The sequence below is a fragment of the Salmo trutta genome, chromosome 7 (assembly GCF_901001165.1).
Source record: "Salmo trutta chromosome 7, fSalTru1.1, whole genome shotgun sequence".
Lineage (NCBI taxonomy): Eukaryota > Metazoa > Chordata > Actinopteri > Salmoniformes > Salmonidae > Salmo > Salmo trutta.
In genome coordinates this window covers 15929654-15951374 of record NC_042963.1, presented here as the reverse complement: position 1 = coordinate 15951374, position 21721 = coordinate 15929654, and the positions used below count along the sequence as shown (strand labels likewise).

Genomic DNA, 21721 nt, shown 5'->3' with positions numbered 1-21721 from the left:
GATGTTTCAATTAAGATTCTTAATCTTTCTGTATTCGTAGGTACCTTTATGCATTGGGACAGAGAGTTTGGAAACGTTGGAAAAGAAGATATTTCGTTCTTGTCCAGGTAGGCTAAATGTCATGATTCATTGACACTTGTTTCATTGAGAATAATACAATATTTTAAGGTATACTCACCAAATGTTTAACTTCTAACAGATTGTTTCTTCCTAGTGGACTTTTCTTTGCGCAGTGGTTTTTCTTGGTTGTGTTTTATTTTTTTCACTTTATTTTTTTATTAACCTTCCTTTGCACTTCATACACATACCTTTATGAGTCTTTTCACAAAATGTTTGAATTAACTGTTAATATGTTATGGAACTTATCAGTTTTTGTTATTGCTGCATATTTTTTAGCTTTAATTGACAGAGAGACAAAAAAAAGTTTGTTTGAATCATGAAGCAACACATGTTGACCATGGAGAGAAATATGCAGCAATCTAATAAAAGGAAGACGAAAAAAACGGTTGTGTAATGCAAAGATATTTTCAGGAAATTACAATCTCTTATAATATCTCACCTGATTCCCATATTTAAAAAACATAGCGTAATATTTGTTTTTACTAATTATAATGCCATTTTATACAGTGTGTGAACCCTTATTAACTGTTGCAGGTCAGCCAATACACCTTTGCAATGTGCAGCTATAGAGAGAAGAAGTCTGAGCCCCATGAACTGATGCAGCTAGAAGGCTACACTGTGGACTACTCTGACCCCCAGCCTGGTACACACACGGGTTACTCACTTGTTACAACACTCACACTAACGCTGTGTTAAGACACTATACCATACCTTATCTATCCATCCATCTTGTCTCTTATGTTATGACCATCTGCACCACATACCTCCTCTCTCTCTCAGGTCTCCAGGGTGGTCGAGTGTTCTTCAATGCGGTCAAGGAGGGTGACCTGGTCGTGTTTGCCAATGATGACGAGCAGGACCGGATGCTGTGGGTTCAGGCCATGTACCGCGCTACAGGCCAATCATACAAACCAATTCCACCCACCCAGAACTGCAGAGCAGGGAACTCCCAGCCATACGCACCAATCTCACTGCTCAGTAGGTTCACTTCAACAGCATTTATTCCTTTATTCTTGAAAAATAAGATCATATAAATGGTCATTTGGCTGACATTTTTTACTTACAATTAATGAATGTTCAGTTTACAGTTGACACCAAAATTGACTCCCTTACAAGATTCAGTTTTTCATCTAAAATATGTTGAAATTGAATGTTCACACATGTGTTTGATTGATTTAACTGCACAGGACCATCCAATATTAAAATGAATTTGGTTGGAGGCAAGTTATCTGGTTTACTGTGTAATTTATCTCTCCTGTGGTAAGTTGCAGGTGTATACAGGGTAAAAATAGCCATTCAAGCAGTTTTGAAAAGAGAAAACAGGACATTCTGCTCCATTGCACTCCATTGTAAAGTTCAAGGGTGATAATATATTTGACCGCATCTGTATGCGGTCTTCAAATTGAATCAAACCCACAACTGTAGCAAGTCCCATGGTCCAACCAACTGAGACATCGGTATTGTGCGCTCACCTTGTGTATAAGCATCACCAAAATAAGATTGTGGTTGTGTGAAACATTTCCTATTTTTTTATGTCAATTGTTCACAGAAAGAAAATAAATAAAGGCAATGAGTGACTGAACAAATTCAAACAGATGAATGTCTAACCCACTCACTTGACTGGAGAGGAGATGAGAATCTATGACAAGGCAAAGTGTTCAGTGCTGTAGCCAGAGATAGGACATTGATCGACTGAGCTATCGCTGGAACACACACGCCAGCGTGGGGCTGATTTAGACCGTTAGCATGAGCATGTCGAGCCGCTGTGTGTGTGTGGCAACACACTTTTCTCCCATCAGTCGAGAGAAAGAGCGATAGAGTGTGTTTTCTGACACCAGAATCATTTTGATAATTAAAATGCACGTACGTTTGTGGGGTTTATTGAGTCTGTTCTGTATTTTTATACTGTATTTTTTTCTCTCTTTTAGTTAGCATTATGCTAACATTATTTGAAGGGCTCTTTGAAATAGCTCTTCAACTGGGAACAATCAGAAGTGCTAAGTGTTGTTATGATTGTGTTTGTGTGTGTGCAGTCCTCTCTAATGATGGTGTCTCAGAGCTCATGTCTCTTCACACACCCTGGAAGAATTTTCCTGTAGTGTGATTTAAAGGTTAAAAAATGAGCTAATAATCACACACACACACACACACAGTAAAATTACACTGTATACCAGTCTTCCTTGTCATCTTCGCACTCCTCTCAGACACTCCGCTCAGACACTCCTCTCAGACACACACACACACACACACACACACACACACACACACACACACACACACACACAAAAAAAAAACATACACACACAGAATAGGTGTTTTGCAACGTGGGTGTTTGTTGAAGGTCAGCTTTATCCTCAAGGAGATTTGAGCCCATTAGAGAATGCCAGGTTGCTACACCATTAATAATATCCTTGCGTTGCCTTCAAATGCTGCATTTGAGCATTAGTTTCAGTAATTGAACACTCTAAGACACAGACTGTAGTAAACATGCTTTTGTTTTGCTAGCCTTCAATCATTCACTCATCGTTTGTGTGGAACAACACCATTTTAATATGTATAGTCAGACATTATTGACAGGGATTTATTGTTGTATGGAGATGTTATCGTTATATATGTTTACGTCATAAATAGGCCATGCTGACCATATAGATAGTATAAGATTAGTTAAAAAGTGTTCGACCACTTTTGTTGTATGCATGAAGGTAGTTTTAACGGATTGTCATTTCCAATAATGTATTGTGAACTTAGAAGAGAAGTCGCTCCTGACTCACAAATCTTTTCCCTTCCGTGATTCACTGACTTGTGACACATTCATCATGCTGATCTCTGTCAAGGTTCTTGTCAGTTTCTGTTTTGAAAAGCAGGTGTTAGGACTAAAGTCCAACCTGTCTCATAGTTTTAGCCTTTCTCATATTTTAATTGACAGCCAAGTCTACCAGGACAGCTGAGACCTCTGAGCAGAGTTCTACTTAAGGTGTGTGTGTGTGTGTGTGTGTGTGTGTGTGTGTGTGGCAAGGAGCGATGCTGAGACTCCGATAACCTGTCCATCCGCATCTGTCACTCCCCTCAGTTCCCATGCCGGGCTCGCTCAAACAAATCAAATCACTCCGCCTGGTATACCTGAGATGTTAGCGCTCGGTGTCTCTCTTCGCCCACGTTGATAACCTGTCATCATCGTATCTGCCACCTCACTGGGAGACATGCCACATGGATATGACTGCTGCCGTGACAACACTGATGGGGCTTCAAAGTGAGGGATATGAAGAGAATGAGCGCCAACCCCCTGCACCTCCCCCTGTATCCATATCCTCTTCCCTAGTACCACACCAGGCGTAAGGGATATATACTCCTTCAGCTACAATTCAATAACACCAGAGACACACATAACTTGTTCTTTGTGACACACACACACACACACACATCACAGTACATACCCCCTTCAACCTGTCTAGCCACATTCACCCAACATACCCCATTCACCCACATACCCCCCCCCCCCCCCACACACACACACACACATTATACAATAACTGACCCAACTCCAACACTCCCTGTCTAGACACACACACACACACACACACACACACACACACACAACATATAAACACACAGACACAAACACATATTCTAACATCCCTCCCCCTCATCTACAGATAATACTGTAGCTGGAAGTTAAAGATGACACGGATCAATAGGATTTCTCCTAGTGACTGGATACATTAACATCCCCCCTCCCCCTTATCTACAGATAATACTGTAGCTGGAAGTTAAAGATGACACGGATCAATAGGATTTCTCCTAGTGACTGGATACATTAACATCACACCTCCCCCTCATCTACAGATAATACTGTAGCTGGAAGTTAAAGATGACACGGATCAATAGGATTTCTCCTAGTGACTGGATACATTAACATCACGCCTCCCCCTCATCTACAGATAATACTGTAGCTGGAAGTTAAAGATGACACGGATCAATAGGATTTCTCCTAGTGACTGGATACATTAACATCACGCCTCCCCCTCATCTACAGATAATACTGTAGCTGGAAGTTAAAGATGACACGGATCAATAGGATTTCTCCTAGTGACTGGATACATTAACATCACGCCTCCCCCTCATCTACAGATAATACTGTAGCTGGAAGTTAAAGATGACACGGATCAATAGGATTTCTCCTAGTGACTGGATACATTAACATCACGCCTCCCCCTCATCTACAGATAATACTGTAGCTGGAAGTTAAAGATGACACGGATCAATAGGATTTCTCCTAGTGACTGGATACATTAACATCACGCCTCCCCCTCATCTACAGATAATACTGTAGCTGGAAGTTAAAGATGACACGGATCAATAGGATTTCTCCTAGTGACTGGATACATTAACATCACGCCTCCCCCTCATCTACAGATAATACTGTAGCTGGAAGTTAAAGATGACACGGATCAATAGGATTTCTCCTAGTGACTGGATACATTAACATCACGCCTCCCCCTCATCTACAGATAATACTGTAGCTGGAAGTTAAAGATGACACGGATCAATAGGATTTCTCCTAGTGACTGGATACATTAACATCACGCCTCCCCCTCATCTACAGATAATACTGTAGCTGGAAGTTAAAGTAGACACGGATCAATAGGATTTCTCCTAGTGACTGGATACATTAACATCACGCCTCCTCCTGCTGCCCCTACATCAATACTGTCTCCCCCTCCCCGTCTCATCATCAGCTTTAATCTATATCCCTTTGTCTTGTGTTCTTTAGAATCTTCTTGTTCCTCCCTTTCTCCACGCCCTAAACCAAATTACATTAAGGACACTCCGCATTTAGGGTAACAAATGTAAAATGACCTACATCAGAATTAAAGAAAAACGGGGCCAAGGGAGCCAAAGGGCAGGAGTACAGAAAAAGCAAGTGAAAGAAGGAAAGAAAGGGGAGAGCTTCGATTCCGAGTTGATTGTGGGGATTGCACTTCTGCTGCCTTTTTTTTTACAAAAGCGACAGAGGAAGGTGGAGGGGGAGACGCAAATGTCTGAGAGAGCGCTTGCAGGCAAAGCACGGCGCTTTTCTCCATTCATACAGGAGTGGTGGACGAGACAGAAATGGCAGCGTTAATAAAAAGCTATCACTATTGCTTGTCTCGGGTGTGAAGCTGCGGGCATTGGAGGTGTGGGGGCAAAGATTATTTTCTCTACAGCCTTGGTCTTTTGTAGGACCACATGTCATGTGAAGAAAAGTCAGTCCCAAATGTATTTCTACAATATGTGAAAAGAGAGAGTGTTAGGCTTTTCATGGGGGTTGCTTGTTCTGCTCGACACCAGCCATTAACTGGGACGAGTCTGAAAGGACTGGAAGTGAACCTGGGTACATACAGGGCTGTCGTATCTGCCCTCATCCTCTCTTTCACCTTCTCCTTTTTTCCTTTCAGTGTTTTTTCCTTATTTCTTTCTCTGACCTGGCATCATTGCTTCTAGCTGTTTATGGATGGTACAGTTGAAGTCAGAAGTTTACATACACCTTAGCCAAATACATTTAAACTCAGTTTTTCACAATTCCTGACATTTTATTCCTAGTAAGTTAGGATCACCACTTTATTTTAAGAATATGAAATGTCACAATAATAGTAGAGAGAATTATTTATTTCAGCTTTTATTACTTTCATCACATTCCCAGTGGGTCAAAAGTTTACATACACTCAATTCGTATTTGGTAGCATTGCCTTTAAATTGTTTAACTTGGGTCAAACGTTTCAGGTAGCCTAACACAAGCTTCCCACAATAAGTTGGGTGAATTTGGGCCCATTCCTCCTGACAGAGCTAGTGTAACTGAGTTAGGTTTGTAGGCCTCCTTGCTCACACACGCCTTTTCAGTTCTGCCCACAAATGTTCTCTATGATGGAGGTCAGAGCTTTGTGACGGCCACTCCAATACCTTGATTTTGTTGTCCTTATGCCATTTTGCCACAACTTTGGAAGTATGCATGGAGTCATTGTCCATTTGGAATACCCATTTGAGACCAAGATTTAACTTCCTGACTGATGTCTTGAGATGTTGCTCCAATATGTCCACATAATTTTCTTGCCTCATGATGCCATCTATTTTGTGTAGTGCACCAGTCCCTCCTGCAGTAAAGTACTCCCTCAACATGATGCTGCCCCTTGTGCTTCATGGTTTGTATGGTGTTCTTTGGCTTGCAAGCCTCCCCCTTTTTCCTCCAAACATAACGATGGTCATTATGGCAGTTGTAACAGTTCTATTTTTGTTTCATCAGTCCAGAGGACATTTCTCCAAAAGTACAATCTTTGTCCCCATGTGCAGTTGCAAACTGTAGTCTGGCTTTTTTATGGTGGTTTTGGAGCAGTGGCTTCTTCCTTGCTGAGCGGCCTTTCAGGTTATGTCGATATAGGACTCGTTTTACTGTGGATATAGATACTTTTGTACCTGTTTCCTCCAGCATCTTCACAAGGTCCTTTGCTGTTATTCTGGGATTGATTTGCACTTTTCGCACCAAAGTACGTCTAGGAGACAAAACACGTCTCCTTCCTGAGCGGTATGACGGCTGCGTGGTCCCATGGTGTTTATACTTGCCTACTATTGTTTTACAGATGAACATGGTACCTTCAAGCGTTTGGAAATTGCTCCCAAAGATGAACCAGACTTGTGGAGGTCTACCATTTCTTTCTGAGGTCTTGGTTGATTTCTTTTGATTTTCCCATCATATCAAGCAAAGAGGCACTGAGTTTGAAGGTAGGCCTTGAAATACATCCACAGGTACACCTCCAATTGACTCAAATGATGTCAATTAGACGATCAGAAGCTTCTAAAGCCATGACATTGTATTCTGCAATTTTCCAAGCAGTTTAAAGGCACAGTCAACTTAGTGTATGTAAACTTCTGACCCACTGGAATTGTGATACAATGAATTATAAGTGAAATAATCTGTCTGTAAACAATTGTTGGAAAAATTACTTGTGTCATGCACAAAGTAGATGTCCTAACCGACTTGCCAAAACAATTGTTTGTTAACAAGAAATTTGTGGAGTGGTTGAAAAACGAGTTTTAATGACTCCAACCTAAGTGTTTGTAAACGTCCGACTTCAACTGTATGTGCGTCGTTGTGTTATTTTCAACGATGCTCTCTCCCTTCTCTGTCCATTCACTGGCTCTTTGTGTGACATTGAAAATATCCAGCCTTAGAGACAGACAATGAGATGTGGGACACAAACACACCAAAACACATACACAGGCTCTATGTAGGAACAGTCATTAGGAAGGTCCACTGAAAAGGTGACCCTTAGTTTCATGTTCAAGGCTTATCCACCACTGACCAAATTACTTACCTTTTTTCAAGTGGTGCTTTACCAAGACTAAGAATATCAGTGTCGTGACGAGACACGCTACATGTTTGTGTCACTGTTTTTCCTCACATACTCTCGCTTGTTGCAAGAGTTTCTGTCAGTTTCTCATATTTACAGCTGAAATTTGGAAACTGGATTTCACAGAGTATCTCAAGCCAATGGAGGTGGGAACTAATAACCAAAGCAGCGAAAACTGATGATGCCAATGCAGTCGAATAGAGTTCCCTCCTTTTTACACTCCCGTTTCACGGTTGTACTCAAAGGTGTGAATTGCTGTGAGCAGATGTTCCATCATTCTGTCTGCCTGTATGCTGGGATTTGATTTGAACAGGAGGAGTCTGTGCTGTCGGGGCTTGCAAAGTTGCGCTCCATTGTTCAGTAAAATGATCTAATTTCATTGATGGAGATGCAGGATGGAATGGATTTTTTTGGTCAACCGTTTCTCTATAGCTCTCATACTCATTCGGCCTCTTACCCTCTCTCTATCTGCTTTTATTCTCTCTCTCTCTTTCACTCACACTCTCGCTCACTCTCTTTTTTTTCTCTCTCCCGCTCTCTCAGGTCTGGATTGCTCTCAGAGGCAGGGGGTAGAGGAGCTGATCTCTGCGGTGCCCTGTCGTTTCGACCACGCCGCCTTGTTCCCTTTTCTGCAGAAACAGACCCTACAGCACAGGATGAATGACTCCTTCTCCTGCCTGGTGAGAGAAAGAGAGAGAGGGGCAGAGTAAGATTGTCCTTAATTGATTGTTTATTTGTCTATATGCCAGACATTTCTGAAAAAAAGGAGACGGCCTCCAATTTTGGGAGGGGGAGAGAGAGTGGGAGAGAAAGCCTCTGCTAGGCCTAGCTTTAGGACTCTGCGTGCAACAAGAATCTCATGCCTCGGGGTTTGGGAACTCTCACACTCAATGAAGGGGGATAAACGGTGCTAATCAATACTTCCCAAATAGAAACATGACCCCCACAGACAACTGCTGGGCCTATTCAGTGGAGAGGAAGCCAAAAGCCATGCATGGCACAGAAAAGGGGTGTGGGGGGGTGTACTTGGCCATATGTGCGCTAGTGGTCAATTCCCTTTCAATTTCAGGAATTCAGCTATACACAGATTTTGAATGTGAAATGTAAATGTGAAATGTAATCCCTTTATATACTGCTATTGAGATAGAGTTCAGATTAAAAAGAGTTTATGAGCATATGGTCCAACTAACGATTCCTCATTCAAATCAGACTAATGAGGGATGAGCTCTCTCCATACTGACACCCGTGCTTCTTTTATTTTCCTACCTGACTCATAAGGACTTCCCTTTATCTTCCACGAGAAGCTAGTATTTAGACTCAACCACCCTGTGTCTTTGCCATGTGAATGCCTTTGTTATTGACGAGGGCTTTGTGTATCAACTTGTAGTCTCCGTTGTAACCACATTCAGAATGACTTCTGTTAAGAAGTAGGGTTAGCCCTTTTGATGGTAAATCCGATTTGGGTTGTCAAACCAAAAAACTCAGATTTCTTTGACGGTTGTGGTACTTATTGACTTTTCCAAATGCCCAGGATGTTGTTGGTTTTATTTGAAGTGAAATAGAATCCTACTGTACATCAACACTTTGATACATGGCTGCTATGTCCTGTCATCAAACAGCAGATGAGCCAAGCAGAATCTTGGACTTATAGCCAACCTGGAGTATATGCACACATGTAGGTCTTTAGAAAAAAGTCTGCATGGGTCTCAAGACATAAAATAATCCTGTGGTCAAGCTTTAATATGGGATCATATACTAACCACTAAACTGGATATTATGTGAAAAACTACAGTACCAGTCAAAAGTTTGGACACACCTACTCATTCCAGGGTTTTTCTTTATTTTTACAATTTTCTACATTGTAGAATAATGGTGAAGACATAAAAACAATAAAATAACACATATGGAATCATGTAGTAACCAAAAAAGTGTTAAACAAATCAAAATATATTTTAGATACTTCAAAGTAGCCACCCTTTGCCTTGATAACACCTGCATACTCTTGGCATTCTCTCAATCAGCTTCATGAGGTAGTCAATTAACAGGTGTGCCTTGTTCAAAGTTAATTTGTGGAATTTCTTTCCTTCTTAAAACTTCTTGTGGGCGGTAGCGTCCCACCTGGCAAACATCCGGTGAAATTGCAGAGCGCGAAATTCAAAAATACCAAATTCAAATATTTAACATTCTTGAAAATATATGTTATACATCAAAATAAAGCTTAACTTCGTGTTAATCCAGCCACTGTGTCAGATTTCAAAAAGGCTTTTTGGCGAAAGCAAACCATGCGATTGTCTGAGGACAGCGCCCCGCATACAAACACATGAAAATCATATTTCAACCATGCAGGTGCGCCACAAATGTCAGAAATAGCGAAATAATTAATGACTTACCTTTTGAAGTTCTTCTTCTGTAGGCACTCCAAAATGTCCCAGAAACATGACAAATGGTCCTTTTGTTCGATAATGTCCTTCTTTATGTCCCAAAAGTGTCAATTTATTTGGCGCGTTTGATTCAGAAATACACCGGTTTCAACTCACCCAACATGCCTACAAAGTATCTAATAAGTTAGCTGTAAACTTGGTCCAAACATTTCAAACAACGTTCCTAATCCAACCTCAGGTACCCTAAAACGTAAATAATCGATACAATTTAAGATGGAATAAACTGTTTCTAATACCGGATAAAAACAACATGAAGCACGCTCCAGTTCACGCGCACCAAAACAGTAGAGTCCACCTGGAGTGACACTTACAATGAATAGGACTACTTCTTCATTTCTCAAAAGAAAACACCGAACAATTTCTAAAGACTGTTGACATCTAGTGGAAGCCATAGGAACTGCAACCAGGTTCCTAATAATAAGGGTATCCCATAGAAAACCATTGGTAAATCCTATGACCTCAAAAAAATGACCTCAATAAAATTGCCCTGGATGGTTTGTCCTCGGGGTTTCACCTGCCAAATTAGTTTTGTTATTCTCACAGATATTATTTTAAGTTTTAGAAACTTTAGTGTTTTCTATCCAAATCTATCAATTATATGCATATCCCAGCTTCTGGGCCTGAGTAACAGGCAGTTTACTTTGGGCACGCTTTTCATCCGGAGGGGAAAATACTGCCCCCTACCCAGGAGAGGTTAATGCATTTGAGCCAATCAGTTGTGTTGTGACAAAGTAGGGCTGGTATACAGAAGATTGCCGTATTTGGTAAAAGACCAAGTCCATATTATGGCAAGATCAGCTCAAATCAGCAAAGAGAAATGACAGTCCATCAGTTCTTTAAGACATTAAGGTCAGTCAATATGGAACATTTCAAGAACTTTGAAAGTTTCTTCAAGTGCAGTCTCAAAAACCATAAAGCGCTATGTTGAAACTGGCTCTCATGAGGACCGCCACAGGAATGAAAGACACAGAGTTACCTCTGCTGCAGACCACAAGTTCATTAGTGTTACAAGTCTCAGAAATTGCAGCCCAATTTAAAACGCTTGATAGAGTTTAAGTAACAGACACATCTCAACATCCACCGTTCAGAGAAGACTGCGCAGGCCTTCATGGTCGAATTGCAGCAAAGAAACCACTACTAAAGGACACCAATAAGAAGAGACTTGCTTGGTCTGATGAGTCTAAATTTGAGATTTCTGGTTCCAACCGCCGTGTCTTTGTGAGACGCAGAGTAGGTGAACGGATTATATCCACATGTGTGGTTCTCACCATGAAGCATGCAGGAGGAGGTGTGATGGTGTGGGGGTGTGTTGCTGGTGACACTGTCTGTGATTTTATTTAGAATTCAAGGCACACTTAACCAGCATGGCTACCACAGCATTCTGCAACGATACGCCATCCCGTCTGGTTTGTGCTTAGTGGGATTATAATTCGTTTTTCAACAGAACAATGACCCAACACACCTCCAGTGTGGAAGGGCTGTGTAAGGGCTATTTGACCAAGAAGGAGAGTGATGGAGTGCTGCATCAGATGACCTGGCCTCCACAATCACCCAACCTCAACCCAGTTGAGATGGTTTGGGATGAGTTGGACTGCTGAGTGAAGGAAAAGCAGCCAACAAGTGCTCAGCATATGTGGGAACCCCTTCAAGACTGTTGGGAAACCATTCCAGGTGAAGCTGGTTGAGAGAATGCCAAGAGTGTGCAAAGCTGTCATCAATGCAAAGGGTGGCTACTTTGAAGAATCTCAAATATAAAATATGTTTGATTTGTTTAACACTTTTTTTTGCTACTACATGATTCCATATGTGTTATTTCATAGTTTTGATGTCTTCACTATTATTCTACAATGTAGAAAACAGTAAAAATAAAGAAAAACCCTGGAATGAGTAGGTGAGTCCAAACGTTTGGCTGGTACTGTATATTTAGCACGCGTTTTCTTGTCTGTGTGTTTGTATCCATGTAAAGGCCACTCTTGAAAAGTGAGTCATGTTAATAAGGTTAAGGCTTGTGACATCACACACACACACACACACACACACACACACATGCATGAAGACTCTCTAATACACATATACTAAGATTCTTCCGCATCAGTGTGAAAGTGTTGCAAAACTAGTAGGTGGAAGGGCCAGTCATGCTGAAACCGAATTATTATTCAGACACACACACGCACACACACACCCTCCTCTCACCACAACACACCTCCTCCTTAGCCCTAGCAAAGCAATTAAGATCATTTTAATTAGAAATATCACAGCTGACGAATAGCTCTTAATTGCTTTGCGCTAGTCACATGAAAAAGAATACACTTGAATGAGGCCTTGAGAACAATGCTCAGAAAACAATTTGCTCTGTCAAAACCTCTGTTTGACAGAGCATATTGTGCCTTCAGAAAGTATGACTTATTACACATTTTGTTGAAAAGTGAAAAGATGTTTTTAGACATTTTAGCAAATGTATTCACACCCCTGAGTCAATACATGTTAGATCCACCTTTGGCATTGATTACAGCTGTGAGTCTTTCTGGGTAAGTCTCTGAGCTTTGCACACCTGGATTTTACCATATTTGCCCATTTATCATTTTCAAAATGTTTCAAGATCTGTCAAATTGGTTGAGGATCATTGCTAGACAACCATTTAAGTCTTGACAGAGTTTTGCAATCAGATTTAAAGGGAAAATCCAGCCAAAACCTATAATTCCTTTAATTTACAGTGTTAACTAAACTGATGTGAGAACAATATTTTTTGTGAACAAATGTTTAATTTCGGCATTATAATAAGGTTGGTAGCAACATGGAAAATCATAGTAGAAATCTGTTACAGCTCAAGTCAACATCAAAATCCACAATGCAATGCTGTCTCTATAAGCTGGCTAGCAAACGTAGCTATCACAATAATACCGAAGACAATTTCAACATGTAATGTAGATAGTTAGTGCATTTTGCTTAGGCAATTTTACAGCTATCAATTTAGGGTTGTTGTCCTTGTTGGAAGGTGAACCTTCGTCCCAGTCAGGCCAAATCAATCAATCTTGGTTTTATCAGACAAGGGAATCTTGTTTGTCATGGTTTGAAAGTCCTTTAGGTGCCTTTTGGCAAATTCCAAGCGGGCTGTCATGTGCCTTTTTTTGGCTTCTGTCTGGCCACTCTACCATAAAGGCTTGATTGGTAGAGTGCTGCAGAGATGGTTGTCTTTCTGGAAGGTTCTCCCATCTCCGTAGAGGAACTCTGGAGCTCTGTCAGAGTGACCATCAGGTTCTTGGTCACCTCCCTGACCAAGGCCCTTCCCCAGATCTGTGCCTTGACACAATCCTGTCTCGGAGCTCTACGGATAATTCCTTCGACCTCATGGCTTGGTTTTTTGTCTGACATGCACTGTCAACTGTGGGACCTTATATAGACAGGTGTGTGCCTTTGCAAATCATGTCCAATCAGTTTAATTTACTACAGGTGGACTATAATCAAGCTGTAGACACATCTCAACGATTTTCAATGGAAACAGGATGCACCTGAGCTCACCTGAGCTCATCGCAAAGGGTCTTAGTACCTACAGTTGAAGTTGGAAGTTAACATACACCTTAGCCAAATACATTTAAACTCAGTTTTTCACAATTCCTGACATTGAATTCAAGTAAAAATTCCCTGTCTTAGGTCAGATAGGATCACCACATTATTTTCAGAATGTGAAATGTCAGAATAATAGTTGAGAGAATTATTTATTTCAGCTTCTATTTCTTTCATCACATTCCCAGTGGGTCAGAAGTTTGCATACACTCAATTAGTATTTGGTAGCATTGCCTGTAAATTGTTTAACTTGGGTCAAATGTTTCGGGTTGCCTTCCACAAGCTTCCCACAATAGGTTGGGTGAATTTTGACCCATTCCTCCTGAGAGAGCTGGTGTAACTGAGTCAGGTTTGTAGCCTCCTTGCTCACACACGCTTTTCAGTTCTGCCCACAAATTTTCTATGGGATTGAGGTCAGGGCTTTGTGATGGCCACTCCAATACCTTGACTTTGTTATACTTAAGCCATTTTGACACAACTTTGGAAGTATGCTTGGGGTCATTGTCCATTTGGAAGACCCATTTGCGACCAAGCTTTCATTTCCTGACTGATGTCTTGAGATGTTGCTTCAATATATCCACATAATTTTCTTTCCTCGTGATGCCATCTATTTTGTGTAGTGCACCAGTCCCTCCTGCAGCAAAGCACCCCCACAACATGATGCTGCCACCCCCTGTGCTTCATGGTTGGGATGTTGTTCTTCAGCTTGCAACCCTCCCCCTTTTTCCTCCAAACATAACGATGGTCATTATGACCAAACAGTTCTACTTTTGTTTCATCAGTCCAGAGGACATTTCTCCAAAAGTACGATCTTTGTCCCCATGTGCAGTTGCAAACTGTAGTCTGGCTTTTTTTATGGCAGTTTTGGAGCAGTGGCTTCTTCCTTGCTGAGCAGCCTTTTAGGTTATGTCGATATAGGACTCGTTTTACTGTGGATATAGATACTTTTGTACCTGTTTCCTCCAGCATCTTCACAGGGTCCTTTGCTGTTATTCTGGGATTGATTTGCACTTTTCGCACCAAAGTACGTTCATCTCTCGTAGACAGAACGTGTCTCCTTCCTGAGCGGTATGACGGCTGCATGGTCCCATGGTGTTTATACTTGCATACTATTGTTTGTACAGATGAACGTGGTACCTTCAGGCGTTTGGAAATTGCTTGTTTTTCTAAAAACCTGTTTTCGCCTTGTATGTATGGGGTATTGTATGTGGATTGATTTGGAGAATAAAAAAACAACACATTTTTAGAATGAGGGTGTAACGTAACAATATGTGGAAAAAGTCAAGGTGTCTGAATACTTTCCGAATACACTGTATACGCTGACTTTGAGAAGGGATTGAGTGACGATTAGCTTAGCAACCGTGTGACTCAGCATGACAACATGAATGCGATTGGTCGACATTCTGCTGGGTGGGGCGTTAGACGTTCCTTCATTCATTGAATTCATATCTCCTTTCTATAATATCTTTGGCAACGGCACCATGTAATGCACTCTGGACTAAAGAGTAAAATGTCCTAGACCCTCCGTTAAATTACACATTTCTCGAGGTCAGAATATTGCAAAAATATCATCAATGGCTTTCAAGAGAAGACATCCTCCCGAGTTATGACATTAGCCAGTATTGAAATCTGACATGTATGATAGACAATTTCGTGATCTAAAATTAATTTTCCTATTAACTTCCAGTGTAGTGAGAGGGACTTACTGTCCAGATTTCTGCCTTCTTAAACGGCAATAACTCAGATACTCCTGAAAACATTAAATGACCCAGGGAATCGATAGAACATCACTCAGAGATGCACAAAAACAAAATAACATTCAAAATAGGTGAACCTTTCCTTTAAGTCAAAATTGTAAGTCGGACACTCAGGAACATTCACTGTCTTCTTGGTAAGCAACTCTAGTGTAGATTTGACTTTGTTTTAGGTTATTGTCCCGCTGAAAGGTGAATTCATTTCCCAGTGTCTGGTGGAAAGCAGACTGAACCAGGTTTTCCTCTAGGATTTTGCCTGTCCTTAGCTCCATTCCTTTACAATTTTTATCCTGAAAAACTCCTCAGTCCTTAATGATTATGAGCATACCCATAACATGATGCAGCCACTACTATTGGATTTGCCACTTTCTTTGTTTTCAGGACAAAAAGTGCATTGCGTTGCCACTTTTTTTCAGTATTACTTTAGTGCCTTGTTGCTAACAGGATGCATTCTGTACAGGCTTCCTTCTCTGTAACTGTTTTAAAGTCACTATTGGCCTCATGGTGAAATCCCTGAGTGGTTTCCTTCCTCTCTGGCAACTCAGGATGCCTGTATTTTTGTAGTGACTGGGTATATTGATACACCATCCAAAGTGTAATTAATAACTTCACTATGCTCAAAAGGGATATTCAATGGGTTTTTTTCTATTTTCATCTACCAATAGGTGTACTTCTTTGCGAGGCATTGGAAAACCTCCTTGGTCTTTGTGGTTGAAATTCACTGCTTGACTGATGGACCTTACAGATGTGTGGGTTAGAGAGATGAGGTAGTCAAAAATCATGTTAAACACTATTATTGCACTATTATTGAGTCCATGTAACTTATTAAGCAAATATTTACTCCTGAATGTATTTAGGCTTGCCATAAGAAAGGGGTTGAATACTTATTGACTCCAGACATTTCAGCTTTTCATTTTTTATTATTTTGTAAAGAAAATTGTAAAATATAATTACACTTTAACATTATGGGGTATTGTGAGTAGTCCAGTGGAAAAAAAATAATATTTTAAATTCAGGCAGTAATGCAATTGTTTTGGGGAAAGGTCAAGGGGTGTGAACACTTTCTGAGGATGCTGTAAGTCAACTGTAGCTGTCATAATGTAAATGAGCAGTTCATCATCTAGTGGCATGAAGCAGTGTTTTAAAAAAAAAAAAAAGATTACTTACATTTATTGAATCATTTGATTTTGACGGAAAGTAATAGACCAACATCATGGACTCTTGGTTAAAATGGTGTAGATGGTTGTTCTAATCTAAAGCAAATAAAATGTCAATTTTAAAGTCAAACTCTTTTTTAATCAACATCTCCCTCCTTCCTATTTGTTTCTGCAATTTTTATTCAAAAGCCACGTTAATAAACAGATCACTGACCATTTCGAATCCCACCGTACCTTCTCCGCTGTGCAATCCGGTTTCCGAGCTGGTCACGGGTGCACCTAAGCCACGCTCAAGGTACGAAACGATATCATAACCGCCATCGATAAAAGACAGTACTGTGCAGCCGTCTTCATCGACCTGGCCAAGGCTTTCGACTCTGTCAATCACCGTATTCTTATCGGCAGACTCAATAGCCTTGGTTTCTCAAATGACTGCCTCGCCTGGTTCACCAGACAGAGTTCAGTGTGTCAAATCGGAGAGCCTGTTGTCCGGACCTCTGGCAGTTTCTATAGGGGTACCACAGGGTTCAATTCTTGGGCCGACTCTTTTATCTGTATATATCAATGATGTCCTTCTTGCTGCGGTGATTCCCTGATTCACCTCTACGCAGACGACACCATTCTGTATACATCTGGCCCTTCTTTGGACACTGTGTTAAGTAACCTCCAAACGAGCTTCAATGCCATACAACACTCCTACCGTGGCCTCCAACTGCTCTTAAACGCTAGTAAAACCAAATGCATGCTTTTCAACCGTTCGCTGCCCGCACCCGCCCGCCCGACTAGCATCGCTACCCTGGCCGGTTCTGACCTAGAATATGTGGACAACTACAAATACCTAGCTGTCTGGCTAGACTGTAAACTCTCCTTCCGGACTCATATTAAGCATCTCCAATCCAAAATCAAATCTAGAATCGGCTTTCTATTTCGCAACAAAGCCTCCTTCACTCGCGCCGCCAAACTTACCCTAGTAAAACTGACTATCCTACCAATCCTTGACTTCGGCGATGTCATCTACAAAATAGCTTCCAATACTCTACTCAGCAAACTGGATGCAGTCTATCACAGTGCCATCAGTTTTGTTACCAAAGCCCCTTATACCACCCACCACTACGACCTGTATGCTCTAGTCGGCTGGCCCTTGCTACATATTCGTCGCCAGACTCACTGGCTCCAGGTCATCTATAAGTCTATGCTAGGTAAATCTCCGCCTTATCTCAGCTCACTGGTCACGATAACAATACCCACCTGTAGCACGCACTCCAGCAGGTATATCTCACTGGTCATCCCCAAAGCCAACACCTTCTTTGGCCGTCTTTCCTTCCAGTTCTCTGCTGCCGGTGACTGGAACGAATTGCAAAAACCGCTGAAGCTGGAGACGTATATTTCCCTCACTAACTTTAAACATCAGCTATCTGAGCAGCTAACCGTTCGCTGCAGCTGTACATAGTCCATCTGTAAATAGCCCACCCAATCTACCTACCTCATCCCATATTGTTTTTAATTTACTTTTTTGCTCTTTTGCACACCAGTATCTCTACCTGCACATCATCATCTGCTCATTTATCACTCCAGTGTTAATCTGCTAAATTGTAATTATTTCGCTACTATGGCCTATTTATTGCCTACCTCCTCACGCCATTTGCACACACTGTATATAGACTTTCATTTTTTCTATTGTGTTATTGACTGTACGCTTGTTTATTCCATGTGTAACTCTGTGTTGTTGTTTGTGTCGCACTGCTTTGCTTTATCTTGGCCAGGTCGCAGTTGTAAATGACAACTTGCTCTCAACTAGCTTACCTGGTTAAATAAAGGTGAAAAAAATAAAATAATTGTTGATGGACAAAAATACTTTTTTCACCTCTTCCACACAAAAAAAATTGCACACAACAGCCTATGTTCAGCAGGTAAGGTTTTTCAAAAAGTGACACAACAACTTTAATTCTAGCTGGTTCCATTTTGCGAGGGGTCACATTTACAAGAGCTATGACACAGAGTTGACCAAGACCAGGCCAAGCAGATCCCCTGTCACTCAGCACACAGGAACCATGTTCGTTAGAGAGAGTTAACGAGACAGTCAGCTCGTTAATGGCTAATTGAGCGGTCAGCGCCAAGACTTGAGTGGGCCATCTGTTTGTCACAGTGGAACATCTTGTCACATGCTGCAGGGCGCTCGGCTGTATTCTTTTGTAGTGTGATATTAATAGATCCAACAGAGAAAGAGAGAACGATTCAGATGGAGAGAGGGAGATAGAGAGGGAATGATTCAGATGGAGAGAGGGAGAAAGAGCGAATGAATAACTAAAGGGGGAGGGAGAATTGGAGAGGTAGGAGTGACAGAGCGATAGAAAAGGAAATGAGAGAAAGAATGCCTAAAAGGAAATGTGTGGTGAATGCCTCCTAGTCAGGTCATATCCAACTGCCTGTTTTGATTGACTACAGAGTCTGCCAGTACATTAAGACATGAAGGAATCCTATTGTATCCCAGTCCCTATCAGGATGGCTCAAGGTTGCTTTTGTTTTCAGTTTGAGGAAGACCGAGAAATGGAGCTGCTTACATGCTGACCAGACCACGCGTGTCCACGTGGATTTTGTCTACCCACACCAGACGCGATCAGGACACGCAGGTTGAAATATCAAAACGAACTCTGAACCAACTATATTAATTTGGAGACATGTCGAAAAGCATTAAACATTTATGGCTATTTAACTAGCTAGCTTGCTGTTGCTAGCTAACTTGTCCTGGGATATAAACATTGGGTTGTTATTTTACCTGAAATGCACAAACTCTTCTACTCTGACAATTAATCCACAGATAAAAGGGTAAACCAAGTTCGTTTCTAGTAATCTCTCCTCCTTCCTGCTTCTTCTTCTTTTTTGGACTTTGTATGGCGGTTGGCAACCAACTTTAAGGTGCATTACCACTACCAACTGGACTGGAGTGTGGACCTCAGTTCATCTTTCAACCAATGAGGAGATGGCATGTGGGTATATGCTCCTAAAAACCAATGAGGAGATGGGAGAGGCGGGACTTGCAGCGTGTCAAGCATCACAAATAGAACCAAGTTCTATTTTAGCACCTGGCTGCGCAGACGCTCATTGACGCACGCGAGCAGTGTAGGTGCAATGATTGAATAACATGAATGTGTACATTTATTTTGCAATGCGACGCGAGCGGTGTGGGCAGCATTTTATCATTTGTATCCATCGGCATGTTGTTTCTGACACAAAATATGAAAAAAGTATTTAATATTTATTCAGCCTTCCATGTTAAAGTATATCAAGAGCATCATTAATGTGGAAGTAGAAACTAGCCAAACTCAGACAGGGGGCACAGTATTGCGCATGTCTGGGTTGCTCCCAAGTCAACCATAGCCACCCAAAGAGTCTCGGTTGCTATGCCAAGGATCTATTGCCGTTGTCGTGGGCGACTGCTCAGCAGAGGTGCTAATTTGTTAATATTCCTTCCGAGAGGAGTCTTAATTAGGTTTGTAAGATTCATGCCTAATTTTGTTATTATGCGCAGGATGAATGAACTAATGAATGTTCCAGGATTTCTGATCGCTCCAAACTTCCTATTTCACGCGTGACATTTTTTGCCAATGAATTAATTGTTTGTTGTTAACATTGCGCTCCTTTGTTTATTTGTTGGAAATAGTCTGGGAGTTTCTCTTTTAAATAAAAAAATCCACTGAAATCCACTCATTCTTATCATTTACCGTATTAAATAACACTCATATGTGAGAACACTTTTTTTTTGTGAACAAATGTTTCATTTTGTCATTGGTAAGGTTGGTAGCAACGTGAAAATCTGTTGCTGCTCAAGTCAACTACAAGTCAACTACAAAACCCACTGCATGGGCTGGCTGGCTGGCTAGCTAGCAAACGTACAGTAGGTACACACAATAATACCAAAGTCAATATCAGCATGTGAAGTAGCTAGTTAGTGCAGTTTGTTTAGGCAATAATACAGCTATCAAACCCCTCACAGAGTGGGGTTTGACATTCGTAATGGCCATGCAACAGCACCATGCAATGCACCCTGGACTGAAGAGGCAGACAAATAGGAGAAATGTGGTGGACGCTCTGCTAAATTACACATTTCTCGAGGTAGGAATATCGCAAAAATATGATCAGTATTGAAATCTGACATGTATGATGGATAATTTCGCAATCGAAAAGTAGTTTTCCTATTAACTTCCAGTGTAGTGAGAGCTGCTTTATCGCAATGCTACGTCATACCGGCCAAATTTCTGCCTGCTTGAACAGCAATAGTTCTGATACACATGAAAACATGAAATGACCCAGGGAATCAATAGAACATCTCACAGAGATGCACAAAAACATTATAACATTCAAAATGGGTGAGTCTTTCCTTTAACAGCTTATTGCAGAGGGTTATATCTTAGCGGTATGCTGTACTTTACAGTGAAAGTTGAGCTTCTGTCATAGCTCCTGCTTTAAACTCATAGATTGCCTTTATTTTTTGTTTGAAAATGTGTACTCTAGTTTTGAAAATCAATGTGACCTTTAGTTTTTAACATAATCAAGTTGTTCAATTAAATAAAAATCATCTAGTATCCAATCAATATAATGTTGTCATAAATGGCATAACTATGGCCCATAGTCTGGTCGAGCAGTAATGCTCTCTTCTATGGAAAGTATTCAGACCCCTTGACTTTTTCCACATTTTGATACATTACAGCCTTATTCCAAAATGGATAAAAAATATTAAAAATTCTCAGCAATCTATACACAATACCCTTTAATGACAAAGAGAAAGCAGGTTTTTAGAAATGTTTGCATTTAAAATAAAAAAATACCTTATTTACATAAGTATTCCAACCCTTTGCTATGAGACTTGAAATTGAGCTCAGCTACATCCTGTTTCCATTGATCATCCTTGAGATGTTTCTACAACTTGATTGGAGTCCACCTGTGCAAATTCAATTGATTGGACATGATTTGGAAAGGCACACATCTGTCTATATAATGTTCCACAGTTGACCGTGCATGTCAGAGCAAAAACCAAGCCATGATGTCGAAGGAATTGTCCGTAGAGCTCCGAGACAGGATTGTGTCGAGCCACAGATCTGGGGAAGGGTACCAAAAAATGTATGCATCGTTGAGGGTCCCCAATAATGCAGTGGCCTCCATCATTCTTAAATGGAAGATGTTTGGAACTACCAAGACTCTTCCTAGAGCTGGCCGCCCGCCATAACTGAGTGGAAGCTACTCCTCAGTAAAAGGCACATCATAGCCCAATTGGAGTTTGCCAAAAGGCATCTATAGACTCTCAG

General features: G+C 41.1%; 1 protein-coding gene across 1 annotated transcript in view; it reads left to right on the top strand.

Annotated features, from left to right (window-relative positions):
• LOC115197785 (calcium-dependent secretion activator 2-like) overlaps positions 1-21721 on the top strand; it is a 207765-nt gene that overhangs the window by 106980 nt on the left and 79064 nt on the right. The window contains exons 8-11 of the mRNA XM_029759577.1: positions 41-107; positions 655-763; positions 901-1098; positions 8046-8182. Of these exons, the coding sequence (XP_029615437.1) occupies positions 41-107; positions 655-763; positions 901-1098; positions 8046-8182 (511 nt within the window). The remainder of the gene's footprint in view (positions 1-40; positions 108-654; positions 764-900; positions 1099-8045; positions 8183-21721) is intronic.